The sequence below is a fragment of the Lissotriton helveticus genome, chromosome 5_1 (genome assembly GCF_964261635.1).
Source record: "Lissotriton helveticus chromosome 5_1, aLisHel1.1, whole genome shotgun sequence".
NCBI lineage: Eukaryota > Metazoa > Chordata > Amphibia > Caudata > Salamandridae > Lissotriton > Lissotriton helveticus.
Genome location: NC_136065.1, coordinates 383,665,411 through 383,692,237, shown reverse-complemented (window position 1 = coordinate 383,692,237; position 26,827 = coordinate 383,665,411). Strand labels below are relative to the sequence as shown.

Here is a 26,827-nt window from a genome sequence, read left to right as displayed (position 1 = left end):
GTGATTGCGCAGTTTAATATATATATCACAAATAAATAAAGAGTAGATAGCAGAACCTCAAGTATAGATATTATCACTCAGAATGTTAATTTAACCAAATAAAATACATTTATCACATCTAACCTGGGGGTAGCCAGATTGAGTGATTCTGAGAGTGACAAGCTATGTTCAGCTCACATTACATCACAAGAGTGCCCATCATACTGTATATTTATCCTGACATTTGCAGGTGTCAACATTGCTGTGGGTGCTGTGAGGCAATTATATGACCAGCTGCTCAGCACAGTCTCTGTGCTGCAGGGGCTTTTCTATGTGAAGTGTTGCCCACCATTGCAATGTTACTCATTGAGTTGCCAGACCACCATCTTTCAGCACGACAAGGCCTGCAGATTTGGACTTACAGAATGTTTGCAAATCACAAATTGCAGAGATAGAAAAGTGTTAACCCTTTAAGGCCTACTCAGCAACTTTTTTTTGTGCCAATCTTTTATTCTTCTTTCCAGATCTATTGTAAGGTCATTTATTGGATTTCCAGTCATTTTCATATAGTTCTTCTTATCATCAAGTTGTCTCATAGCCTCTCTTATGTAGTCAGATTTGTTCTGAATGACTACATTCCCGCCCTTATCCGCAGGCTTTATTATTAATTTGTCATTATTCATCAGTGTGCCAATTGCTTCCCTTTCCTTTTTAGGTTTCGCCTGGCCGTAGCACTGCGCAGCAGTGCTCGTGCAGGCGAAATTTAATGTTATCTCAGTATTGGGGACTTGAACCCGTCCCTTCTTCCATTGGCTAGCTCCATAAATGGAGGCTAGCCACTGGAAGACATGGTTGTCAATCACTCTTTCCCCCGTCACGACGCGATTCGGTGGCGTTTCTGGGTCTTTTTTTAAGTCCCGCCCGCCACACCCTCCCTCTCGCCGAGGAGTTATTGTGCCGTTGTTGTGCCTTGTTGATAAAGTCACCAGTTAGGAAAGTCCATGTTTATTGCTATTTACACTCCCCTCAGACCTGTATCTTTTTGCCATTGCTTAATTAATACCGGGTACATGTGCTGATGAAAAATATCGTATTAACTGCATTCCAGAGAAAACGCTGATGCATTGTTGACCCGCTGAAAAATAACACGGCGCTTGTGTGGTGCTTACTGTCATCGCGTGTGCTGTGAGGAGATATAAGTAACATGTTATTGCTACCAAAGGTATAATAATTTGAAAGAAGTTGCAAGGGCGAGCGTTTGATCCACCCCTCCGTGATCAAACCTGAAGACTAATGAATGTTACACAAATCTCAGCCCGAGCTATATTACCAGCATATGGGCGGGGGGGAGGTAGAGACCGAGTGCACTCAGTGAGAGTGGGATGTCACGACCTCGACCGATTCGAACCCGTGACTCACGAGTCACACAGACTCTCCTCAGAAGGCGCTAAGCAGTTTTCAACCTACCCGTGATTCAAACACGTGTCCTGCAGTTTTACGGACATCTCTGCAACATCCGCATTACCCACTGAGATAGCTTCCTGGGGCTGTAATCTGCAACACGCAGGCAAACCTCCGTAGCAACTGTCTTGCCCACTGCACGATTTATTTTTAATTTGCGACCCGTGGAGCCAGGGTTACATTCAGAGCCATATATATCAATAAAACCAGGGTTGGAAATTCTGAACACGCGGTCTCCATCGCTTGCACACACGCGGACTCCGCTGCAGGGGCATTAGCCAACCGAGCTATCTCGTTAAGTAGATGGCCTTCCTGTTACGATGCATGGAACTCGATAACAGGATCAATGACCTGCTGAGTTATCTGGTTGGGTTAAACCAGCAGAGATTCACCAACGACGGCGTGTTACAGGCTGAGCTGCCAGTGCCAGTGGGTACTGCAGTAGGGAATTTAAACAGTCATGGTGACGGCCTGACAGGCATAGTAGCCCGTGGAATTGCAATATTGAGACATATGAGGGCAGAAGGATTTTTTTGTAGCTTGTCAGTTACACACATTGCTGCAGGAAGGTTGTCATAACAATGTCCTATTTTGCACTGATTGGAACCTGTGTGCATTGCAGGTGCTTTAACCCGCCGAGCTGACTGGTTCGGATCCTGCAGCTGTGACCCACGGATTGCGACCTTGAAGCGGCTGCTCCCGGGGTACCCTGGACTCCGCCGCAGCAGCCTTCACCCACCGAGCTGTCCCAGGCTCGGATATCCCGGGGGAATCTTAACCGGGGCGCTGTAGGGTCTTACATCTCTGAATTCGTTGTAACCCAATCATCTGCGCCGCGCTGGAGGGGGCTGCAGTGAAACGCGGCCCGCTGGTAATTGGAAATGTTGTCGTGATCTGTAATCGCTGCACGCGGGGATGTCAATGGAGCACGTGCCGGGTAACCCGAGCCCGCGCGCCCATGAAAGATTGAGCGGGAAGCCGGGGCGCGAGGACGCGCCTGCACCGAGCACCTGCGAACAAACGCGCAGGCCGGCACGTGTGCGAAATTAGTGTGATGAGGTGCAAAGGGATATCCTGGGAGAGGCTCACCTCGCGCTGCTTCTCGGGTGACCAGCGGGCTGAAGAGGTAACTCACTGCGTCAATGCGCCTGCTGCGGAGCTGTGTGTGCAACCTGCGGGTCACAAGTACACCCTCGGGTAGCTAGCAGGGTGGATTAGGGCGCCTGCTGCAGAGGTGCTGGTCTGTGCACCCTGAAGAGTACAGGTTTCAATCCCAGCGAGATAGCTCAGTAGGTCAATGCACTTTCCGCATAGAGCTGCATTATACACAGAGAGGGTCGCTAGAATTGTGAAGGTCCTTGACTTATGAATGTCTGCGGTGGTTTCATCTTAATTATGGATTTGCTGCTCTTGTGACACATTTCACCATATGCTGCCTTATTTGCAGATTTTAACAAAAACATTTCCATTTCAAAGATATCAAAAGGTACTGACATTTTTTTTCCATGTAATGGGTCAGCTTGTGGCAAAACTGGCTCTGGGTGTGTGTGTGTGGCTCTGGGTGTGTGTGTGTGTGGCTCTGGGTGTGGCTGGCTCTGGGTGTGTGTGGCTGGCTCTGGGTGTGTGTGTGTGGTAGTAATTGCTGTCTGCTGAGCTCGTCCGTAGGGTAAAATAAGTCTCACATTTGCGAGAGATTAAGCTATTGGCAATGTAAATGACAATGCCATTTATTTATCTGTTTTCAAAACCGACACATAAATACAAAATTTGTCATTTACAATGCCAATAGCTCTAACTTTTACAAAGGCGAAACCGTTGCATTGTAAATGCTTGTTTACTTAGGTTTTTTCTCTTATTGTGGTTGTCTGTTCTCTGTAACAATTCCAGATCATTTACCACCAGGTCATGGAATATATCAATCTTATTTCCAGGACTTAACATCGGACAAAATTTAGACTTGGGCTTGAAACCACTTGGTTCCCTTGCATTCATGGTCATACCCAGTTCTTCCATGATTTGAGATTCTGTAATGTCTTCATTTTCTGTCAAGAGCCCTTCAATGGCTGTCAAGGCAGGTAGATCTTTCAAGACTAATTCCGATCTTACTGGTGTAGTTGCTATTCTTGTTGTTTTCTTATTGTCATTTTTACTGAAGAATTTAGCCACCTTCAACTAACTGGTCACAGCGGGGGTTTGCAGTGGCAGAGTATATATATATATATATATATATATATAAGTGCCTGGACATACTTTGTTTTACGAATGTGAAAACGAGTACTGGTGGATATATATATATATATATATATATATATATATATATATATATATATATATATATATAATAATAATAATAATACTGGATTTTATACAGCGCGAACAGCTACCTCACGAGGAGGTGTCCCGGCGCTAGTAGACCACAAGTAACCTGAGGCAAGAAATAGGAAAGTTAACGTGGCTGGGTGAAAAGCCACGTCTTTAGCAGTTTCTTAAAGCAGGGTTCGGAGGGGGCCTGTTGTATTGCTTGTGGCAGGGAGTTCCACAGAGCAGCGACATTAGCTGAGAAGGTCCGACCTCCTAGTCGTGCCTTTTTTGCCCGCGGAACGATCAGTTGGACACGGTCATTGGACCGTAGTACACGGCTTTGGGCGTATCTTGGAAGACGGTTTTTCAGGTATTGTGGACAGAAGCCATACAGAGATCTGAACGCAAGCGTCAGAGCTTTGAATTTTATTCTGTTGGCGACTGATAGCCAGTGCAGGGTTCGGAGATGCGGAGAGACTGACTGCTTGAAAGGAATTCGCAGTAACAGTCTCGCAGCCGCATTTTGAACTACCTGGAGCTTGTGCGTCAGGTATTTTGGAAGGCCAAGGTATAGACCATTGGCATAGTCCAGCCGTGAAGTGACAGTCGCGTGAACAACCGTTTTCCTACAGCTCTCCGGTAAAAGTCTAAGAATTTTCCGGAGGTTTCTCAGCTTGCTCATGCAGCATCCGGCCACTAGTTGAATATGGGATGTAAAGGACATGTTAACATCCCATCTCACTCCAAGATTTTTTGCCGAATGACTGAGTGAAGGGGGGGGGCCCAACTCCGTCGGCCACCAGAGTTCAGGGGCGGGGGGTGGACCCTTGCCGAAGAAAATAACTTCGGTTTTATTAGCATTTAATTTTAGTTTATTGGTGTTCATCCAAAGAGCAATGTCCCGGAGACAGCATTAAAATCAGAGAAGGAATCCTGCGACGTCTCCGAGTACGGAAATACCAACTGGGTATCGTCGGCATATGAAATTGCCTTGATACCCCAGTTGGCAATTAGCGTGAAGAGAGGGGCCAGGTAGATGTTGAACAAAAGGGGGCTGAGGGCCGATCCCTGCGGCACTCCACAACTGAGGGGTTTAGGTGTGGAAGAAATCGTCCCCAGTGCCACCTTCTGCGTTCTAAATGAGAGGTAGGAGTTTATCCACCCCAGTGCTCTGTCCTGAATCCCTATCTCTGTCAGCCGGCTGAGTAGCCTGGCGTGGTCCACCGTATCGAAGGCGGCCGACAGATCCAGGAGTACCAGCATTGCTGAGTTTCCTGCATCCATCGACCACCTCACTGACTCGGCTACCTCTAAGAGCGCAGTTTCAGTACTAAAGCCGGGACGGAAGCCCGATTGAGTTTCATGTAGAATGTTATTCGTTTCCACAAATTTGCTCAGTTGGCGCTGTATACTTTTTTCCAGCATTTTTCCCGGGGCCGCAAGTAGGGATATTGGGCGGAGGTTCGTAAGGTCGTCTGGGTCCCCGTTAGGTTTCTTCTTTAGGGGTAAGAGGGTGGCATGCTTCCAGACATCCGGGAAGGTGCCTGAGGTGATGGATGAGTTCCAAATACCTTGAAGTGTGGGGGCTACCGAATCCGCTATGGTATTCCACAGTTTAGCTGGGCAGGGGTCGTCAGGGGAACCGGATTTACAGCGGCTAAGTTCCTGCCTTACCTCAATCAAGGGGATAAGCATGAACTGGGTGAGAGTTTCACCTGGCTCGCCGTTCTCAGCTAGGTCCTGCTTCACTGTATTTATTACTGGGCCAAAAGAGTCATACACTGTTTTGATTTTATGATCAAAAAACTCTGAAATTTGCTCACATAACGTGGCTGTGGGTACAACTTCTCTTTCAATACATTTTGGTTTAAAAAACGACTGTACCACTTTGAAGACTTGTTTGCTAGACTGTTCTGCCTGAAGAATCGAGTCCGCATAAAACCGCTTTTTACTTTTCCTAATGGCTTTCCGGAATTTTTTGGAAGCTTCTTTGTACCTAGCTTTTTCTTCCAAACCGTAGTTTGCTCTCCAGAGTCTCTCAAGTTTTTTACAGGTCGATTTCTCATTCCTAAGTTCCTGCGAGAACCAGGGAGCTGAGGGGGAGTCTCTCTTAGATAGGGCCCGAGAGGCTGGAGCAATGGAGGAAACCATCTTTCCGATCCAATTGTTGAGAAGTATAGCGTCCGTATTGGCATTATTTGTCAGGGAAGGGATGGTTTGCGCCAGGACCGGGCACATAGTATCAGGCGTCAAGTTTTTCCATTGCCTCTTCAGAAAGTAGCATTTACTCGCCCTTGGGATAACATTCGCAATGTTCAGTGTGAATGGGACGAGTGCGTGGTCTGACCATGTCAGGGGGAGCGGTGTCTCAGACAGCACATTACTAATATTAGAAAAAATGAGGTCAATAGTGTGGCCCCCTATGTGTGTTGGGCCCTCATTGATCAGCCTAAGACTGGCCGTATTTAGCGTAGTTCTAAGCAGCTCTGCCATCGCGCAGTCGGGGTTGTCCATATGGATGTTGAAGTCGCCTACCACGATAAAAAAGGGGTGAAGGAGCGAACTCTGGACAATCGTGTCTAATAGAGTATTTAGGTAGGGGTCCGTACCAGCTGGGGGGCGATATATCACTAGTCCTGCTAGTGATAGGTGAGGGCTCACTTGGAAGCAAAAGTGAAGGCCTTCAGTTCCTTGAATAGCAGTGGGGGCTGAGGATGTCAAAGCTAAGTGCTCTTTAAAAATAATGGCTACGCCACCGCCTCTTTTTGTCCCCGGGCGGTTGGCGAGGCATATTTTAAAGCCCAGAGGGACTGCAAGTGCAATGGAGGTTAAATTGTCCTCCTTGATCCACGTTTCAGTTAGAAACAAGATGTCCCATTCCTGCTCTTCTAATAGGAGCCAGACATCGTCTGCGTGTTTGGCTAGGGATCTGCAATTTAGTAGGCCTGCCCTAAGGCTTATCTGAGATGGAGATTTGGGATTAGGGGATATCACAGAGGCACCGCTGCCAATAGCTATCCCACACTTGTAGCAGATCTGAGGGGGATTGAAAGTCATCGGGTCTAAAGAGTGAGTGCAACATTTAGATGGAGGATTAAGTGCTTTTAGGTCCTCACCTGACCACGCAAGTCTACTGCCTTGTGTTCCGCTGCCGGCAGCATGTCTGGCCCCGGCCGCGGTCTGGTCGCGGACGGGCGCAGACGGGCTTGCCTTAGGCGCGCCTTTGGCGCGCAAACGGCGCGCCCGCTGCGCACGTCCGCTGCGCGTTCTTGAGATGCACATTTAAATAGTGGACCGTTAGGGCGGGAAGGGGGCGTGGCCTAAAATGGGCGTGGCCTGCGGCGAGGAAGCCGGTAAAGGGTGTCACGTGACAGCGCTAGGTCCGCTGTACGTCGCCCTAAAGTGCCCAGGTGCAGAGTATTCTAAAAACACAGTATACACAGTAAGAATAAGCAGTTTTTAAAAACAAAGCAGCAACTCCCGGCTATTTTGCCTCAGGAGACAAGGTCCAAGTGAGCGCTCGAGATTCAGCGCTCTAAGTAGGGCGGGGAGGGGGCGTGGCCGAAAGTGGGCGTGGCCTGCGACGAGGAAGCCGGTAAAGGGTGTCACGTGACAGCGCTAGGTCCGCTGTACGTCGCCCTAAAGTGCCCAGGTGCAGAGTATTCTAAAAACACAGTATACACAGTAAGAATAAGCAGTTTTTAAAAACAAAGCAGCAACTCCCGGCTATTTTGCCTCAGGAGACAAGGTCCAAGTGAGCGCTCGAGATTCAGCGCTCTAAGTAGGGCGGGGAGGGGGCGTGGCCGAAAGTGGGCGTGGCCTGCGGCGAGGAAGCCGGTAAAGGGTGTCACGTGACAGCGCTAGGTCCGCTGTACGTCGCCTTAAAGTGCCCAGGCGCAGAGTATTCTAAAAACACAGTATACACAGTAAGAATAAGCAGTTTTTAAAAACAAAGCAGCAACTCCCGGCTATTTTATTCACCAATTTGCCCTTCAGCATTTCGGGAAGTCACACTCTTCGAACTCGACCATACGGTCTTCACGTTCATCTCTCCACATTGTCCCGCAGTTCGTTATCATGCCTGCCGCGTTTCGATGCCTTGTAGCATCTCATCAGAGGCTTGCTCGTACTTGTGCAGTGGGATCAGCCCTCCTTTATTTCTATTATTTGCACGCCTGTGTTGAATTATTGCCATAAGTGGGTGTGCGCTTTATGAAGCAATTTATAGTGCATGCTGGGAGCCTGAGTCCTAAGTTTGGAGATCAGGATTCCCCAGGAGAGCCATTACGTATTCCCTCAGTGGGTTCCCCCTGTAAGTATCATTGAGAGCAATTATAATGTCCTTAGTAGGATTCGGGACGCTGTGGAGAGTTATTTTTCAACTGGACTTCGAAGCGCTGAATCGCCACAGAGTAGTTCGATGGCACAGCTTCTCCATAGTTGAAGAGACGGTGCTCCTCCCACGACGAGGCCGCCGCTAAACATAGTATTCACCAATTTGCCCTTCAGCATTTCGGGAAGTCACACTCTTCGAAGTCGACCATCCGGTCTTCACGTTCATCTCTCCACATTGTCCCGCAGTTCGTTATCATGCCTGACGCGTTTCGATGCCTTGTAGCATCTCATCAGAGGCTTGCTCGTACTTGTGCAGTGGGATCAGCCCTCCTTTATTTCTATTATTTGCACGCCTGTATTGAATTATTGCCATAAGTGGGTGTGCGCTTTATGAAGCAATTTATAGTGCATGCTGGGAGCCTGAGTCCTAAGTTTGGAGATCAGGATTCCCCAGGAGAGCCATTACGTATTCCCTCAGTGGGTTCCCGCTGTAAGTATCATTGAGAGCAATTATAATGTCCTGTGTGTGGCGATTCAGCGCTTCGAAGTCCAGTTGAAAAATAACTCTCCGCCAGGGATGTGTGTGCGGTAACTCCTCTCTGAGTGATATCTCCATTGGGGGCAACCTTTGTTTTTGATATATATATATATATATATATATATATATATATATATATATATATATATATATATATTACATTTAAAAGTCTGTGTCTTTGAAGGGGTCTATCCCCTTTAAAGTAGATTACTGAATTCCTGTTTAGTGAATGTGTGTCGGTGGTTTCAAGGTTTCAAGTTTGTATTTCACAGAAAAGAGGTGTAACTGGGAAATATTTTCCATCATTTGCTAGAAATGTAGCTTCCCTCAACAAACGAAAAAGTTAAACACAGCATTTCCTTTCTTTCAGTGCTTGTAAAAAAAAAGAACAAATTGACACTGCGACTTTCATTAATCCCCACGCCTGACATGTTCGCCCTTGCAGGCCAAGACTTTATGCAATCCTCTACCAAGGAGTCCACCCCAGTGTGTGAAAATAAAAATTGTAAACATAGAAAAATGTCGGCAAAAATCTACAATGTTCAACATTGCACTTTAATTTTTTTTCTTTATGTCTGGTTAAATCTACTCTGTGTCAAGGAACTACAAAACAAACACGTGTTTTTTTTATTTACTTAAATGCAACTTGCATTTAAAATTAAGATTTTAATATTATTGGTGTTTTTGTTCATACTTTGTGGAACTCCCTCCCTCTGAAAATTCGAACTTGCACTCCCTTTTTGGCGTTTTGCAGATTGCTGAAGACCAGGCTTTTTTAGATTCTTACTGTCCCTTTCATTACTTGCAGCACTGGGAAAGTCGTTTAGTGTAGTTATTCGATTTACAAATGCTTTGATTGAATTCACATTGTTGCATAGAACACATGATAAATATTACGCACTCTCCCCAACAAAAACATACATTTTTTAAAACATTAACAGAGCTATTAATCTTCATCCTCAGGCAAACAACGAATACTAAATGGACGATGTTCAAATATGCAAAGTATTTCTAAAGAGTACTAAAATAACTTTATACATAATGTAATGTAGAACATACATAACAAGAAACGTGTATTCTCTGGGTTCAGATGACATTTATAAACTACTCGAGCTTCTGATTCATAGTGTGTAAATGCCACCAGAACCCTCACTGGCAATCTAGGCCCATCTCAAACAGTTATATTAGACAGACTTATGGAAGGATGGATGGATAGATAGAAAGATAGATAGAAAGATAGATAGATATAGATATAGATAGATAGATAGATAGCCACATAGATAGATCAAACAAGTTATTACAGCGTACATTCACTTCAGGATATGTCATTTACTCTGGAAGGTCATCACTTTCAATCAATCGATCAATCAATCACTTTCCTGTTTCTGCTGTCAGTTCCTCTATCATGTGGTCCTGCTCTGTTTCAGCAGAATGATGCCCCCATACTGGCCCCTCCATGCCTATCATCGAGACCACCCTAAACATGATAACTTGATTATTTGTCTAGGCAATTCCTCCAGCCATTGTGCAATACCAACAGCACCCCAGTGTTAAAGTTTAACAGTCTATATTTCCTTGTTTATCAATTTTGTACGAATATAATCTCACTTAGGTCTACCCTACTTTATCGTGGTGGGATGGTGACATTAGGATGGCCAGGCTAGATTTCAACCCCAGATACACTTAAAATAATATTCAACCTTTGTAATGTTTCAAGTCAAATGAATTGGATGTGAAAGTGCCCTTTATAATAATTTGCTAAGAAATGTCACTGCTGTTTGTACTTTAGTACAAGGTCTTTACATTCATTTCCCAGCAAAATAAAAAAAACAATTTTGGGTGAAAAATCATTCTAACACTATTATTTATCATGTTCGCAGAGTTTGAAGTTTGAAAACCTTAAATTTGAGAGTTTTAGAGTTTCAAAACGTTACTTGTTTTATCAAGTGGGTGTTCACAATATGGCCCAGGTGCGGCTTTGTCTCAGGCGTCCTTCAGTATAGAAATTAAAGTCACATCTTTTCCATATGCGTATTGCGCTAATAGGAAGACGACATTTCACAGCTTAGAAATACTGTACTTTAGTGGCATACCCCTGGTACACATATCATATGGCACATTTGTTTTTATATTTCACTTTTTCATGAATGGTTCTTTAATAATATTCTAATAGTGATAGTGTAAAATATGTTAGTGGCCCCTTTGGTGGGGATGAGCTATTACGTCACAAATAAAAATAATGTTCATCTTTCTCTCCACCTAACTGAATTTCCTTTCCCATTTCTTCTTCTGGACCTCTCTTCCTGCAGGCCTGGCTCCGGCCGTGAGCGATGTTGACAGACTTTCTTACACCGCCATTCTGTACGGAAATGGACCCGGCTTCAAGTTGGTGAACGGCTTGCGAGAGAACGTTTCCACCGTCGATATCAGTGAGTTTCTATGATAGCAACATTGAATGCAGTCACTCAGTCCTTAGTGGTTGTGTTAATAAAGATTGTGCACCTCCTGTTTAGGATCCTAGTGACCCTAGCCTTCTCCGTCAGTGTACTGCAAACTTAACTTGAAGTACAAGTGGTTAATTTGTAAAAAAACATAAGTGCTGGAAGGAGGTAGCTTGAACCAGCCCATTTCTCCTGTTAGCGGTGCCTAAAACAGAACCAACTACTAACCTTGAAAGTAGAGAGAGAATGTGATGTAATGGCCAGAGCTGCCAACATTTGACCTGGGTAATCAGGTTCGAGCCTCCGCGTCGGCTCAACATCCTTGGCAAATCACTCAATCTTCCCATGCCTACCATAAATTAGTGTGTCCTTAACTGGTGCTCATGAAAAGCGCCAGTGATGATGATTAATTGCTGGTGCTGAGCAATGGAAAGCACTGGCTCAAATTAAGCACGGTGAAGTACTCTTATTTAAGTATTAAAGCCCAAAAGACGCTCTAGCAATGCAGCTTAATCATGACTGGCAGCAATCCTTGCTATTTCTCCTTTAACACTCACATGCAACTTTTCCACTGCTCCTCAGTGGTCTCCTGCAGCACCCCCTGCAGAATCCTCACACTGATACTAGTGTACCTGAAGGACGTCCAGTACACTCTGGTGGCCTAGCACCAGGAGCCCCAAACTCAACTTCACCAGTGTGAACTTTGACACGAGCTACAGTTCTTAATGCTATTCAGATACGCACACTACAATTGTTAGTGCACCCCACTGTTGACCCACAACACCTCTGCCATTTTTTGCATGCACCCTCACATCTCCATGCCAGTGAACCTTGGTGCTGATGTGCTGCACCCCAGACACTCCAGAACAATGACTCCAGTGTAGATCTGCTGGGCACAACACAACTGTGCCACTTGTGATCTCTTCCATTTGAAATATTGTTTAATTATGTTCTCATCTAAACTCCAAGGGCTAGAGGGCACAGTTTGTTCACACCGATTTAACTAAATCCCAAAGTAGGAGTATGGCAGAATATAAAATCACTGTTAATCCTTTTTACTGTAGACCTATTACATACTCCTGACAATGAAGAGGAAAATGCTTCAGATTTTAAGGAAATCACCTAGGTCTCTCTTGTTTAGTTGCATTTTCAGCTTCTTACAGCCTGGGCAAATACAGCGTGCAAAGTGCCTACATGCATCTGATTTAGGTGCTTGTGAGACTCCTCAATCACAACACAACATGAAGAGTACTCTCTCTTTTAATCTGAAGCCTGTGGAGGATGCAGGGTAAGAAGCGAAACTGTGGGAGACAGGAAATGCCACACAGTCAAGAAAGGAAGATTTAGAGGGACAGAGGTAAAGGAAAAAAGATGGCGGCCCCAAAGTGGAATAGAGCTCCCAATGGAGATAAAGGAAAGCAGGAATCAAATGTCTACCACAAGCCTTCGTCAACTGCAGTAAGACTGAGTTTCTTAATCAATCAGCCAATCTCTGTCAGCAGCTGTAGAGAATCACAACACTTTGCGTTGTAGAGCATCAGATCCACTGAGCCGGACAGTGTTCTTCTGCTGCACCATCACTTTTGCCTCTTAGCGCATTACAGTGGGATGCTGCTCAACGTAACTGAGAGCCATGATCCCCCACAGCCTTGACTCATCTAATCTGCCACAGTAGTTGCTGTTCTCTAGCTCCTAAATTTGACAAGAAAATGGTGGAAGAATTGAGACTGTTTCTCATCCTGTAGCTCAGATTGGATCTCTTTATCTCTCTGAGTAAGTTGAATTATTTAGTTCAAAGTATCTATATAGTGTGTGATGCCATTGCAGGGCAGGTAGCAAAGGAGTCTGACTTACAGATGAGGTGTTTATTCTGTGAGTGAGCAGCTCCTGCTATGGTATAACCCAGAAGGAACCTATATAGCATTATTTTAGGAGTAGCAGCACCACTGAGATACATGCTCTGTGTACTCCTTCATGAGATGTACTTGTTATGGCTCTGCAGCTTGATCATGGCACTTGCATCAGTCAATGGGATTCTAGAATGTCTACTCCCTTCCCCAGATAATAAAGAGTTTTTCAGGAACGTGTGTAAATTTATAGGTCTCTAAGTATCTATCAGAAAATCCTGGCCATGGCATTGTCATGGGAACTGGACCATTGCCTGTTTCCAGCGCCAGCGGTGCCTAGAAAGGGCAATAGAGGAGGACTATCTGGAAGCTTACTGACCTGGGAAGGGAAGAGACATGTAGAGTTCTGAAAACCTTCCCAGATGTGCCGAGGCAAAATAGTTTTCACTTAGCAGGGCAATAACTGACTGTCACTATGGCTCACTTAACCTTTCTGTCAATACAGAAAAGGTAAATCAATTTGCAAATTCTGGCAAATGACGGTTCCAGAAAGAAAGATACATTTTTTTCAGTGGGTATAGTAATTTATTTATTTATTTATTTATTCAAAGTTTTATATAGCGCGAACAAGATCTTTACAGATATCAGAGCGCTTCACAGGGGGGGAGTGGGCAACAGGAGGGTCACTAGACATAATACTTGGGTACAGTATAGTAAACGGTAGCATAATAGGATAACAGTCATGTGCTGATAAGATACAAGTAAACATTCAGATAGACAGTAAAATAAGGCGGTGCAGAGTCTTTGATCTAGCTACAATAAAGATCATGAGATAACAGTAAACACTCAAATAGACAATAATATAAGACGGTGCAGAGTCTGATCTAGCTACAATAGAGATCATGAGATAACAGTAAACACTCAAATATATGAATATAATATAATGAATAAATGAATATAAAGTTATTGGACCATTAAGTATCCAACGTTACGAAATCGGTGCAAAGTCTCTGAGCAGCAACAGTAAGGATCAGGTGAACTTGGCCATAAGGATGGCTTTCACTTCTTTCTTGAAGAGTGCAGTAGAGGAGATAAGCCTCGTTTCAGGAGGGAGTGCATTCCAGATCCTGGGTGCCATTCCTGAGAAGGAGCGTTTGTATGTTTTTTCCTTACGGAATCTGCAAGGTTTCAGGAGCAGACTTTTTGTACTTCTATTGGATCTCGAGCCTCCTGATATAGACAACTTTTGAGTGAGGTAGTTGGGTGCCTTGTGGTGTATGGCTGAGTGTGTCATAACAGCAATTTTCAGTTGTATTCTGGCTTCAAAGGGAAGCCATTTCAGGGATTTCAAGTCAGGGGTTATATGAGAGTGTTTCCTTGAGCCAGAAATGAGTCTCGCGGCAGCATTCAAGGAGGCTCTTAGGGGTGCGGTTGTTGCTTGAGGGAGTCCACCGAGGGCCACAATTCCATAGTCTATGCGGGGGATGACAAGGGCTTGTACAGTAGTTAGGAAATCTTTGGCTGGGAGGAAGGGTTTGAGTTTCCTCAGAGTGTTGATTTGGAAGTTAGCTCCTTTCGTTGCTTTGCTAATGTGCTGTTGCATATTGAGCTTTGCGTCAAGTGTGATACCTAAGGATTTCGCAGAGTCCACGATGGTGGGTCGGACATTGAGTGCTGTTAGGTGATTGAGCCATATTTGGGTGGTGGTAGTTTTCGCAGGGGGTGATATCAGGAGGAACTCAGTTTTCAACGCATTTAGTTTGAGGTGATTGTCGGCCAACCACGATTGGGTGTTTCTAAGTGTTCAGTTCAGAAGTTTGATATCTTCCGGGGATTGTACCTTTAGGTAAAGTTGAGTGTCATCGGCATACATATGGAAGTGTACATTGGATGCTTGGAGCAAGGTAGCGAGTGGTTCCATGATGAGGTTGAACAGCGTGGGTGAGAGGGAAGATCCTTGTGGGACGCCTAAATCTACTGGCACAGCTGAGGACAGCACGTTGTTGATCTTGAACTTCTGGGATCGGTTGTGTAGGAAGGAAGTGAACCATTTGAGCACAGTCCCGGATAAGCCCATTCTGGTATTTAGGAGCTCTAATAGATTCTCATGTTTGACCGTGTCGAATGCTGAGGAGAGGTCCAGGAGGATGAGGAGGCAGGAGTCGTTGCGATCAAGGATTTGGAGGGCGTCATCAATTATGTGTGTCATGGCCGTTTCCGTGCTGTGTTTCGCTCAGAAGCCTGATTGATGAGGTTCGAGGAGTTCGAACTGGTCAATGTGTTTTGTTAGTTGGAGTTGCACACATTTTTCCAGTAGCTTGGCCAGAGTGGGGATATTGGTGATAGGGCGGTAGTTGTTTAAGTCAGCCGGGTCAGCTGTACGTTTCTTGAGTATGGGCGTGACTTGCCCCACTTTGAGGGAGTCTGGGATGAGACCTTGCTGAAGGGAGCTGTTAATGATTTTAGTCCAGAGTGGGAGGAGAACGGGGGTGAAGTCTCTAACAGCATTAGCAGGTAGTGAGTCTGTGAGGTGATTAGAGGGCTTCAAGGTGCCGAGCAGTTTGTGTATTGCTTCTTCAGAGTAGGTGTCGAAAGACGACCAGGAAGCGTTATTTTTAGGTTGGGTGTCGGGCCTTTTGAAGAGGCTCGGGTATCGACTTACATCATTAAGGAGGTCACTCCTTATGTTGTCGGTCTTTAGCTTAAAGAAAGCAGAAAAGTCTTCACAGTGTGGGATGTCGTTTGTTGTGTCGTTTGATAGTAAGGGTTGCGTCTTGGTTTGAGTTTTGACTAGTTCGAACAGCTTTCTTGGTCTGTTTTTTGCTTGGTCTAGCTGAAGGCTGAAGAAGTCAGATTTCGCGCGCTTGATTTTCCTAAAGTAGGCATTTCTCTTGCTCTTAAGTATTTTGCGATGCCGTGATGAGGGGTCAGATCTCCATGTGCGCTCTGCCATTCTCATAGCACGCCTGTCTTCATTGAGTCTGCCATCATACCAAGGGTTCGAGATCTTGGTGGAGACTCTCTTTAGTTGCAGTGGGGCGGCTTCATTGATTATTGAATTCATAGAGTCGAGGTAGTGGTCAGTCAGTGATTGAACATCAGAGGTGCCAGGAGGGGGAAGGAGGCGATTGGTGAGGTGGGGAGGCAGGGAGTTGGGGTTAAGGTTCTTCATGTCCCTTTTCCAGATCTTAGATTTGGTGGGTTGAGCCGTGATAGGTTTAACCTTTTCATTGATGAAGAAGGTGATAATGTGGTGGTCTGACCAATCACAAGGTTGGATTGCCCCTAATTGGGTGGAGTCTTCATTGGCGATGATGAGATCAAGTATGGAGCCTTTGTCGTGTGTTGGGCTGTTGCATATTTGAGTGAGGTTAAACGCATCAAGGAAAGTTTTAAGACTATTCACCACTGCGTCTTTCTGATCGTTCCAGTGGAGATTGAAGTCGCCCAGGTAGATTTGCGTGATCTGCCGACCAGCGTTGGATGAGATCGTGTCCATGAGTTGTTGGGTGAAGATGAGGTTGTCCCCAGGCGGGTGATAGATGAGATGTAGAGCACATACTGGTTTGCCCTCGCTGGAGATATCAAGACAGAAGAGTTCACAAGACGTGAGGGAGGGGGAAGTGATTTTAGCAACGGAGAGGTTGCTCCTGAAAATGCATGCGATTCCCCCGCCCGTCTTGCCGGTCCTGTCGAGTCTAATGATGTGGTAATTGGGGGGAACTAGTATGTCCATGATAGGTGTAGAGGCTCCTGTTAACCACGTTTCAGTCAAAATGGTTAGGTCAAGATCCATTGATGTGACGAGATCTGCAATGTTGGAGGAGTGCCTCTGGGCCGATCTGCAGTTGAGTAGGATGCATTTGAGTCTGGGGGTGAGAAGGGTGGTCGAGTGTTCTAGAGCGAGGGGTATTTTTCTGAGATTGTTGGGGATGGAGCATCTGCTGCTTAGAGTTGGGTGCCTAATGGGATTTGTGAGAATTGTCGGTATGGGGAGTTGTGAGGACGATGTGTGTTTTACCGGGCCAGGGCCAAATGAGCGGAGGAGGGTGTCTAAGTCATGAACCGACAGGGAGTTATGTGCGCGACGGGGGCGGTGTATGTTGTTGCGGTCGGGGATAGTGGGCCAACGCGGAGAGTGTGAGCCCACCCGTCTCACCCCTGGAGCGTGATGAATGAGAGGGCCTGTGGGGAAGGTGTGGCCTTTGTTGGATACGGAGGTGTTGGTTGTAGGTCGGTGTTGTCTGGGGTGTGTGTGGAGAAGTTCTTTGATGGTGTGGAGCTCGTCTATGACTTGTAGGAGGGTTGTTAAAATCAGGTCGAGCTGTGAGTTGGGGCTAGCGTTGGAGATGAGGGCCGTGGGCGGGTTGTTGAATAGGGAGCTGGAAGGCGAGCTGGGGACAGGGGTGTGGGGTGTGCAAGTGTCAGTGGAGTGTTCTGCGGTAATAGTGAGTGGGGTGGTATTCGATGGATGAGAGAGAATGTGGGCGAGGGGTGTGGGTGTGGGTGAGGAAGGGGTAGGCTGGGACGTAAGGGCGAGGCTGTCGTTGGGAGGCGACGCCGGTGAGTTGTGGGATGAGTGAAGACTGAAGACAATAGGGGTGGCAGGAAGGTAGTGGGGGCTGAGTATGGGGGGGTAGAGAGGGGGGGATGTTAAGGAGCGAGGGGTGGTGAGCTCTGTGTGTCTGGTTGGGAGGGTGGGGAAGTGAGGAGTGAGAATGGGGGGGGAGATAGGGTGGGAGAGACATCTGCCACGTAGGAGGGGAGATATGCTCCGGGCCGTTGTGGGTTCATCGAGACTCGTAGGAGGTGTGGAGTGGGTGGGGGGGAGGGTGGGGGTTTGTGTGATGTGGGAAGGGGGACGATCTTCGTCAGTGAGTGAGGGGTGTGGAGGGATTACGATGGGTGTTTGACTAACTATAGCACTGGGGGGATGGGTGGTGTGTGTGTCATTCCACTGGTGAGATGGGCAGGGTGGGTTATATTGGGGAATGGAGTTGGGGGGTGTGGCGCATCTAGGTGTGTGCGAAGTGGGGGACCGCATGGTGATGTGATCTAGGAAGGTAGGGAACAGGTGGTCGAGTCGGTCAAGATTCCTATCTGTGGCTTGGAATAGAATGATCCCGTTTTTGGAGATGGTGATGGTGGCTCTGCCAGGGAAAACTTGGGATGGCGTGATAGAGAGCGTCAGGCTGTGAGCGGATTTACTGGTGGTGGAGCTAGTGAGAATGGAGAGGAGCGCTTTCCTCCACTGTGCTCTACGCAGAGTGTGGAAGATGATATCAGTGCTCGTGGCTCCATTGATCTGTGAGAAGTAGGTGTCCACACACGGTGTTTCAGGGTGAGCCTTCAGGAAGTTGTGTTTGTAGCGTTTGGCGTTTTTTTTGGAGAGCCCTGGTGGGTAGTTAATTTTGTATGTGTGCTCGCCTGTGCGTTCCATGGTGAAGGAGGCGTAGGCAGAAGAGAGGGGGGGTGTACGTGGGTGAGTTTGTGAGGTTTGTGAGGTTGAGGGGCTGTAAGCCTAAGTGGTCTTAGGTATGGGCGGTGGGTGTGGATGACTAGTCTAAGATGGCTGCCCCAGTGGAGGACTAGTCAAAGATGGCCACCGGGATAACATAAAGGGGTACAGGGGTAGTAGTCCTTTCTCTGTTGTTGATGTGCCTTAGAGAGACATATTCACTTTCTGCACTGGTAATACTGATGAAATGCAGGCAAAAATATAGGTGCTAACAACAAGGTTAATGCGTCAAGTGACATTAATGAACAGCCAGAAAAGTATGAGGTGGCGATCGTTGCAAAGTGAGTTGGGTGCACGTTAAGAGTATCCAAGTTACAAGATGCAGTATAATACTACAATAAAGAAATATATGAGGTAGCGATCGTTGCAAAGTGAATTGGGTGCACGTTAAAAAAAATATCCAAGTTACAAGAGGCAGTATAGTACTACAATAAGGACACTCTTATCACCTGAGTTGTAAATACATAGCTATATAAAGTGCGCTGCAGATGAGAAGAGATTAGTCTATAAGAGACCAGTTCTTAGGGTAGGGTCACTTTAAGGTTAAAAAGGCTGGTCCCTAATGGTGGTACAGGAGGGGATTTACTGCTCCCGTTTTATGCCCCCAGCCAATTTTGAGCAGGGGAGGTTTAACATATGTGATCTCGTGGGGTGATGAAAAATACCTCTTTGAAGTTTCTGTTCAGCAAACTGGTCAAGATGTCTGCCACAAAAGAGTAGATAAGTCAAGGATTTTTAGTCCTTTGTCTGTTGGTGAATCGGACTCATGTTTATTCCTATGATTTCTCATCTCTTTAACACTTGCCTACGGCAATCAATCACTTGCGGTGCCAATACTGGGTGACAAACACTTCATTGACTGTGAATATAAACATTAATCAGGACTAAATAAAAAAAAATGCATTTGAGGGCTAGTGCAAACGAGCAGTCAGTGTGCTGCCCCGTCACTGCTCATCTTTTCATGACATGAGTTGTGTGTGAGCCTGGCAAATGGAGTCAGCGTCTTGATGTGAGGTCAGAGACCCTACATTGATCTGTACATGGATCATGTCCATGTGAAGACCGGCATTGGGATCATTTAGAATGGGACCTTCATTACTGGTCATATTTGGTTATAGTGGGAGCTTTGTGCCACTCTGCAGATTCTGGGTGTTTTGAAAAGGAGCAAAAATAACATGACCCAGCGGAGATGACTGATAGGGGAAGGTCTAGACGACAAGAAAGCTGTAGCCACTAAAACAGTTCTGCAGTTCTAAACTGGAGGTTTGCAGGTCGCTAGGTGTGTCTACCATTGGAAATGTATGGATTCACAGAAAGCCTGCATTCCCAGGGGCCCGAGGCCATGGCTTCCTATGTTAATATTATTGTTGATAATATTTAATGCTTGAAAAGTATTCTCTACCATCAGGAATGTTACATTTGGCATTAATCTCCTCCATATTTCATGAAATACTCTTTATCTTTGCCTCTCAGGGATTCACTTCCTTTATTAGTCTTACTAACACTTCCTTTATTTTGGCTGGGAGATTGCCCGCTTGTGAGCGCTGCACAGCTATTGGTGACCACCAATTACTCTTCATACATAAAGCGTCATTTCCTTTCCATTCTGTTTCAATTGCATCCATGCCTGACATTTACTTTTGGACTCCTGCGGGGGAGTTCAACTGCGGACACTTAGCCCTCTCCCGCTACCCTTGTTCTTAGATGCCCAAAGGTATTTTTCTCTTTTTTCTGTCCTTAGCCTTGTTTGATAATGTCACATTTTGAAGACCTTATTATTCGCAGCACAGGGACTGAATTGGCCCTTTGATGTCAGAACAGTCTTTATAAATGTAACCTTCCATTTTGGAAAGATCCTTATTGACAGTGTTTCTTTACCCCTCACAAAACCCATACTTGCCACTCCTTCACTGCTTCCCCACTCGCCTCTGCTCAGAGAGTGTATTCCATCATGGGGTACTAGACCCTTTCAGTCCATAGAGGAAGAGCCTGCAAACTGACCTTATCACAGCAGCATGCATTAGGGCATTACTCTGTGCTCCTATCAGCTCCTGTCAACTCGGGTCAGGTTACTCACTCCTTTGCCTCCTCGTCTGCAGTCCTGTACATGCTGATGTATCAGCAGAGATTTCCAGAGAAGAAGTTGTTTAGTAATCCCAAATGGAGCCACCTCCATTATTGGACCCATGTTGCCCTCTCTGCTACAGGATGTAGGATTGCAGGCATGGAGGAAGCTGTTTTCTCTAGTGCTGTATAGTTGTTTGTTAAATAACTCCTTTTTTTAATATCAATAAACCCCATGTTTTTTCTTGATACTGAGCAAAGCTTGGATACTGTGAGCAAATTCTGAGAGGTGTGTGTGTCTTTGTAACCAAAAGATTTGCACAGCCCCTCCTAAGCCAGTTATCCTGTTTGACCACTGCGTAGAAACATTAAACACACAAAAGGTGATGGGAGGATACTTGCAATTTGTCTAACCACAGGCAAGCGCTCGGCGTAGCATTCCAACCCATTGTTCTGTTGTCTGCCAGGCCACTTCAGATTAGGCCTAGTTGTTTGCAAATCAGTCTTGGTCCTGCTCTTGGTCATGCTTAGTGTTTGATGTAATGCCCTAAGTGGCCATTTTTGACGTGGGTCCCTTGCTAACTCTGCCAATGGAACCAAGCGTCACTGACTAAACTGGCCCCATCAGGCGGAAACCACTGTTGGGTTGCTTGTTTTCTGGTTTGCAGAGACCCTGACTTGGCAGTTCAGGCTGCCTTGCTCCTAGTGGAGCAGGACCAAGACTGATTTGCCTATGTGTGGGTCTAATCTGAGGTGGTATGGTGGGCAAAAGACCAATGGGTTGGAGTGCTAGCCTGAGCGATTGCCAGTAGTTAAACTTATTGGAATCATTCCTCCCATCCCCTTTGATGTGTTTAATGCAACACTTAAATGCCCAAGTTTATGCCCAGACGTGGGACCTTGATCACTGTGCCACTGGAATCAAGCTAAAACTGAGTGAAAAGCATTCATTCAGGTCGAAGCCGGTCGTAGGTTTCTTGCATTCCAATTTGGAAAGGAGCTGGCTTGGCAGTTCAGGCTGGACTTTTCCTATTGGAGCAGGATCAAGACTGATTTGCATATGGGTGGGTCTAATCAGGAGTGACATGGTGGACAAAAGAACAATGGGTTGGAATGCTACCCCAAGAGATTGCTAGTGGTTAGACTTACTGCAAACATTCCTCCCATCATCTTTTCTGTGTTTCTACATAGAAACAGGAAGCGCTGTGAGTGATTAGCTAGATTCAAGGGGTATGAGAAACAGAGGAGAAGTTTGCTTCATGGTTGCTGTCAAATCCATTTGCCTCCCTGTTAATTTTCTTGCTTTATTCACACTGAGTGATGGTCTCAGATTTCCATTGCATGTGTTTTTCGGCACCAATTATGCTTTATAACAATATATATATATTTTTTGCAGCTAACCGCAACTACTTGGCCCAGTCAGCAGTTCCACTGAAACAGGAGACCCATGGTGGTGAAGATGTGGCTGTTTTCTCAAAGGGTCCTATGGCACATCTCCTGCATGGCGTACATGAACAGAACTATATTCCACATGTCATGGCCTATGCATCATGCATTGGGCAGAACAAAGACCACTGCATTTCAGGCATGGCGAGCCATGGCCCCATGGCTTCTCTGTCACTCGCCTTCACTCTCCTCCCACTCTCCTTACTCCATCTCTTATTCTAATCATATTAGCCTCATCTGTCCACCCTGAGTCCCCAAGAGGCTACATCTCAGGAACAGCAAATTGCACTGTTTTTCTGGAGAACCTTTCCAGTGATGTTGGATGCCAGCTGTGATGTATTAGTTTCTGGATCATCATGGTGCTAATTACCAAATATCAAGGACTGTTTCTGAATTGTTGCCAAAATGTTCTTCCACAGGACAGACTGCTACTTTGTTAACATGGCAACATTAGAGCAACACATAATTGTTTTATTAGCTGCCAGTCCATGAGCAGGTTCATGGATTTTTCGTGATGGCTCAGGGTACACCAGCCCTATTTTTATGGTGATGCAGTGTTAGTCTGACCTCTTTTTTATGATGTTATAGGACACAAAGAGGTAGTCCAGCCCACTTTTATGATGTTTTGGGGTGTTATGGTTAGACAATCTCTCTTTTTTGATGTTGTGGGCAGGGGTAGGCAAGTACTCTTTTGTGCGAGTGGGTAGGCCAGCCCCTTTTATGATGATAGAGGGGACTGGACTGCCCTTTTTATGATGGTAGGTGGCAGGCCAAGCATTTTATGGTGGTGAGATGTTAGGCTAGCCCTCTTTTATAGGGTTAGGGAGTAGGCCGACTCTCTTTTATAATGGGAGGGTGGCAGGCCAATCCTCTCACTTTTTAACCCTGAGATCTTCCTTCTTGGCACTCTACACTGGTCAGAGTTTTTAGTTTTAGAACACAAGTGTGGTGCGTGTGGGGTCCATTCCAACTATACTTGTCCCTGCTTGGAGTGAAGCCTATGCTTGGAATTTGACACCAGGTGAAATAGGAGTCGTGCTCCAGCCCTGGAATTATGTGAACAGGGAATTGGCACTTTATCAATCCAGAGTTCACTATTTTTTCATAACAAATCTTGATTGTGGTGCCCGGGGAGGTGTAATGTGAAAACCAGTGCAGGATCTGGCTACCATGAAGTCAGGATGATATCCATGCAAGTGCTTTCTCCTTTTTTCTGAACATTTTACTCAGGAATCCCCGATTGCTCCTTCGCCCCACCACAGCACAATTGTTTGCTTCTGATTAAGTGTTTCCATGTTCCAATAATCGCCGTGCGTTCCAGCTAATTAAATCCTAGTATAAGCAATTTGGATGATCCAAATAATTTTTAATCACTGTATCTTTTTTTTTAAAATACGTTTTTAAGTATTGAGGCTCCAAGTGGTTTGAGTTCTATGAAAGTAAAGATCCCTGAAGAATGAAGAAGATCTTGCTGCAGTTATGGAGTGGAAGACTTTGTTCATTTGAGGTGGACCAGCTGATGGTCTGTAGGCATCACTAAAGATGGAAACCTAGCACCCTTTGGACAAAGCAGACAACACACTCCATGTGGCAACTTAGATGATTGAACTGTGGTCACACTCTTCGAGACAAGCCTGTTGTGAACTATGCACGGTTACAAGAGGAATGACGTCATGTTATGTTAACTGAGATTTGTTTAGTTCTGTGTTGCCCTTAGTATGGCCTTATGGCCCCTGTGCAGAATTTGTATACCTTAATCCTTGAAGGATCAACCATGGTTATGATAGTTGGAGTGACAATGGGGTGGTGATAATTGTGCAACAGAGATAGGAGAGGGCATAAATCATTGAACATTCTTGAAGCTATGGTTGAGGCATTTTTGCATCACTGTGGGTTTCTCAATGGACACCATAATTGAAAACCTACTTAATTGTGAAGTAATGGAAATGTTGTTTAAAAAGATTCAAGTGATTCACGGAAGAATAGGTATCCCAAGTCCAAAGCTGATGACACCTGAACACACGAATCATGTCAGAAAGAGTTTATGTGATGGGCATTGGCTATCTTGCCATTTGGGACCCCTGCTGACGGTTGGTGGATGGTAATGTCAAGTGTTAAATATTTAAGTGAGGTAAAAGCTCTCCTGCCCAGTTTTAAAATTCCATTCTTTGGCAACTCTAGGGCGAGCAGGACTTTGACATCATTACAACTAACCTGTATGAAGTAGAGTTGGGTGACAATTAGAGTGTGTCATTAGAAGGTTTTGTTTAGCTCCTATTATGTTTTCAATTTTAGGGAATATGACCAATTGTGGTAAGAATGGAAAAATTTCTTTAAAACCTATAATAATAACAGAGACCGAGCATGTACACCCTTCCATTCTGCTCTCTTTTCCCCACCACTCCGCGATGAATTACAGCCATGCTGCAGTTGCCATTTCAGACAGCATCTGCACTTGACCTGCATCTGATACGTGACTGACTCGGTCCCAGTCCTACTGTCCTCTTGGGAAATAATGCATTTTCATTTGAAGTCAGGCTACCTCTGCCGATCCAAGTGTGATACTCCTTTGAGAGACCAAATATCTTTTAATAATGTAAAGATACGCCAGTTTGGCTCACTTTGTTTTTAATGTCATTAAAAATATGTTTTAAAACAATAAATTGTTATATGACTCTTTATGTGAAGGTTTCAGAAATCAAAGGCTACAACAGGTAAATGATCATAATGGTGGGATGTTGCAATCAAAGATGTTGCATAAATAGAGAAGATACAAGAATTTTACTGCAGTTCCAGACTTTTTACTTTTGAATATGGTACTTGGGTCCTCATGTACATTGACCATTTAGGTGATGGGCCAACGCAGCTCCTTACACATTCACTCTGTGTTGTATGTTGAAAAGGTGGTTGTCCTGTGAACAGATGTCTTCCAAAGATAGCACAGCTATGTTTCTTCTTCCATTATGGTCTTCCTCCTCCTGATTACAGCCTTTACATTTATTTGTTTGGAACCTGTTACTCTTCTGCTGCCTCTATGTTTATTGTACAGTGCATTATGTTCTTGAGGGCCTAAAAAGGGTGGTGAAGTGCCCACAGCCTAGAGTAGGTGGTCTTGTCATCCTGAAAAGGTGATAAAATGCACTCCCCACTACCATTAGCCATTTACCCCGTAGACCCCGCCCTCGTCCCGCCTCCTGGTCTTTAAAGTTCCGTGACAGAGTGACAGTGATGAGTCAGCATGCACATTGCACAAGTCATAAACCCATGGTAAGTTTTGAGATTTTAGCTGTGTGTTGTCGAAGACCTAATGGGGAAATTCAGTACTTACAGTTAGCTTTGAGTCAATCCATTGCTTACCATTGGTTTGCTATCCTGCCAATATAACTTACCTGATCCTTATTTTATGTTTTTTCCTTCCTCTTCTTGTGTTCATCCCTCGCTTGGAATGTAGCTTCTTTACCATTCTTTTTTATTGGATCACTGATATTGACTTATATCCTTCCAGCAATTACATTCAGGCAACCACCTTTTCTTTAAGTACTCTATGTGAGTGCGTGTGTTTTTTTGTTCTCTTCCAAATGGGCTGTCTTCCCTTTCGTAACCCTGCACTCTTTGTGTGGCTTCTTATCCCCTAAATATAATCTGCTTCTTTCCTGCCTCTCCCTGGCCTGTTTTGCTTTGACTCTCTCTTTTTAGGTCTTGTCTAAGATAGTGCATGCACAATCTCTTGCTAGACCTATTTCTTTTACCTTGCAGAGGGCTTCAGGGTCCCCCATTGCTTACCATTGGTTGGTTTCATTGCCACTCTCATTTGCTTACTTCTCATTCATCAACTTCCATTGGCTTTCCTTCCTATTCTTGTGTTTCTCCCTTCCCTGGAGCATTGCCACATTACTGTGCCCATCCACTGCTCGGTTTTACAGGTGCGATTATTCAGATGCTACTTTTTTTTTTTTTTTTTTTTTAAAACACACTACCAGAGTGCATGTGTTTTCTTCCCTCTTTGTGATTCCTCCAACATTTATCTACTGCACACTGTTGTCCATGTGCTGCCTCAGCTGCGCTGCTTTACAGCATGACTACAAATCATTGCCAGGACCAATTGCTCCAATGGGCAAGACCTATAGGCTTTGCTAGTGCTTGTTTTTAATTTTTTAGTCTCTTACCCACTTCCTCCGTTGACTTCCCTGCACTGCTCCAGGCACTTGTTGTGTTTACCTAATCCCAAACACCTGCTTCACTGCTGCTCCAGTATCTCAACCTTTGTTTTTAAAATTTATTTACTATTTTGAAGGGCCCAGCAGCTACAAATTAATGCTGGGTTTCTGAATTCCCAAAACATTTTATGGTTCTATTTACCATTGTCTGCCATATTAGAACAGTAAATCAAGATACGAAATGGGCTACGTCATACGTGCATGTGTGGTGATACTGGCTCACCCTATGAGCCCAGGTTGATGAAACATGCACATCACTTTTTTTGCCCATTCTAAAGAGCGTTGCAAAAATCTCTCTTTATATGCTGAATACCATTGAAACAAGCTTTGGCATAGCCAATAGGTCTCGCCTTTGGGACCTTATAAGTATTTAGTTATGTAGCACAATATCCTTGGTGCAACAACATCAACTGATGCATGGCTAAATAAACACTTATAAGGTCCCAAAGGCGAGACCTATTGGCTATGCCATTGCTTGTTTTTGTCTGCACTAGAAACCCACAACCACAATTGCCTATTCTAACACTTATAACCAGCAGTCGGGAGAATTGCATGCAGACACGGGGTGGACAAGCAAGCACCTTAAATCATTGCACTGGACTGAAACTCCATGCAGCTGGCAGCATCTTGAAACAAGCATCAGCAAAGCCGCCAGTAGGCTGCTGACTTTTGGCTTTTCT

General features: G+C 45.2%; 1 protein-coding gene across 3 annotated transcripts in view; it reads left to right on the top strand.

Moving 5' to 3' along the window:
* Positions 1-24,593, top strand: part of LOC144754586 (alkaline phosphatase, tissue-nonspecific isozyme-like) — a 323,201-nt gene extending 298,608 nt beyond the window's left edge. For all 3 annotated transcript variants that reach the window (XM_078642556.1, XM_078642554.1, XM_078642555.1), the window contains exons 11-12: positions 10,924-11,043; positions 21,881-24,593. In XM_078642556.1, the coding sequence (XP_078498682.1) occupies positions 10,924-11,043; positions 21,881-22,152 (392 nt within the window). In that variant the 3' untranslated portion in view covers positions 22,153-24,593. The remainder of the gene's footprint in view (positions 1-10,923; positions 11,044-21,880) is intronic.
* The last annotated feature ends 2,234 nt before the right edge of the window (positions 24,594-26,827 follow it).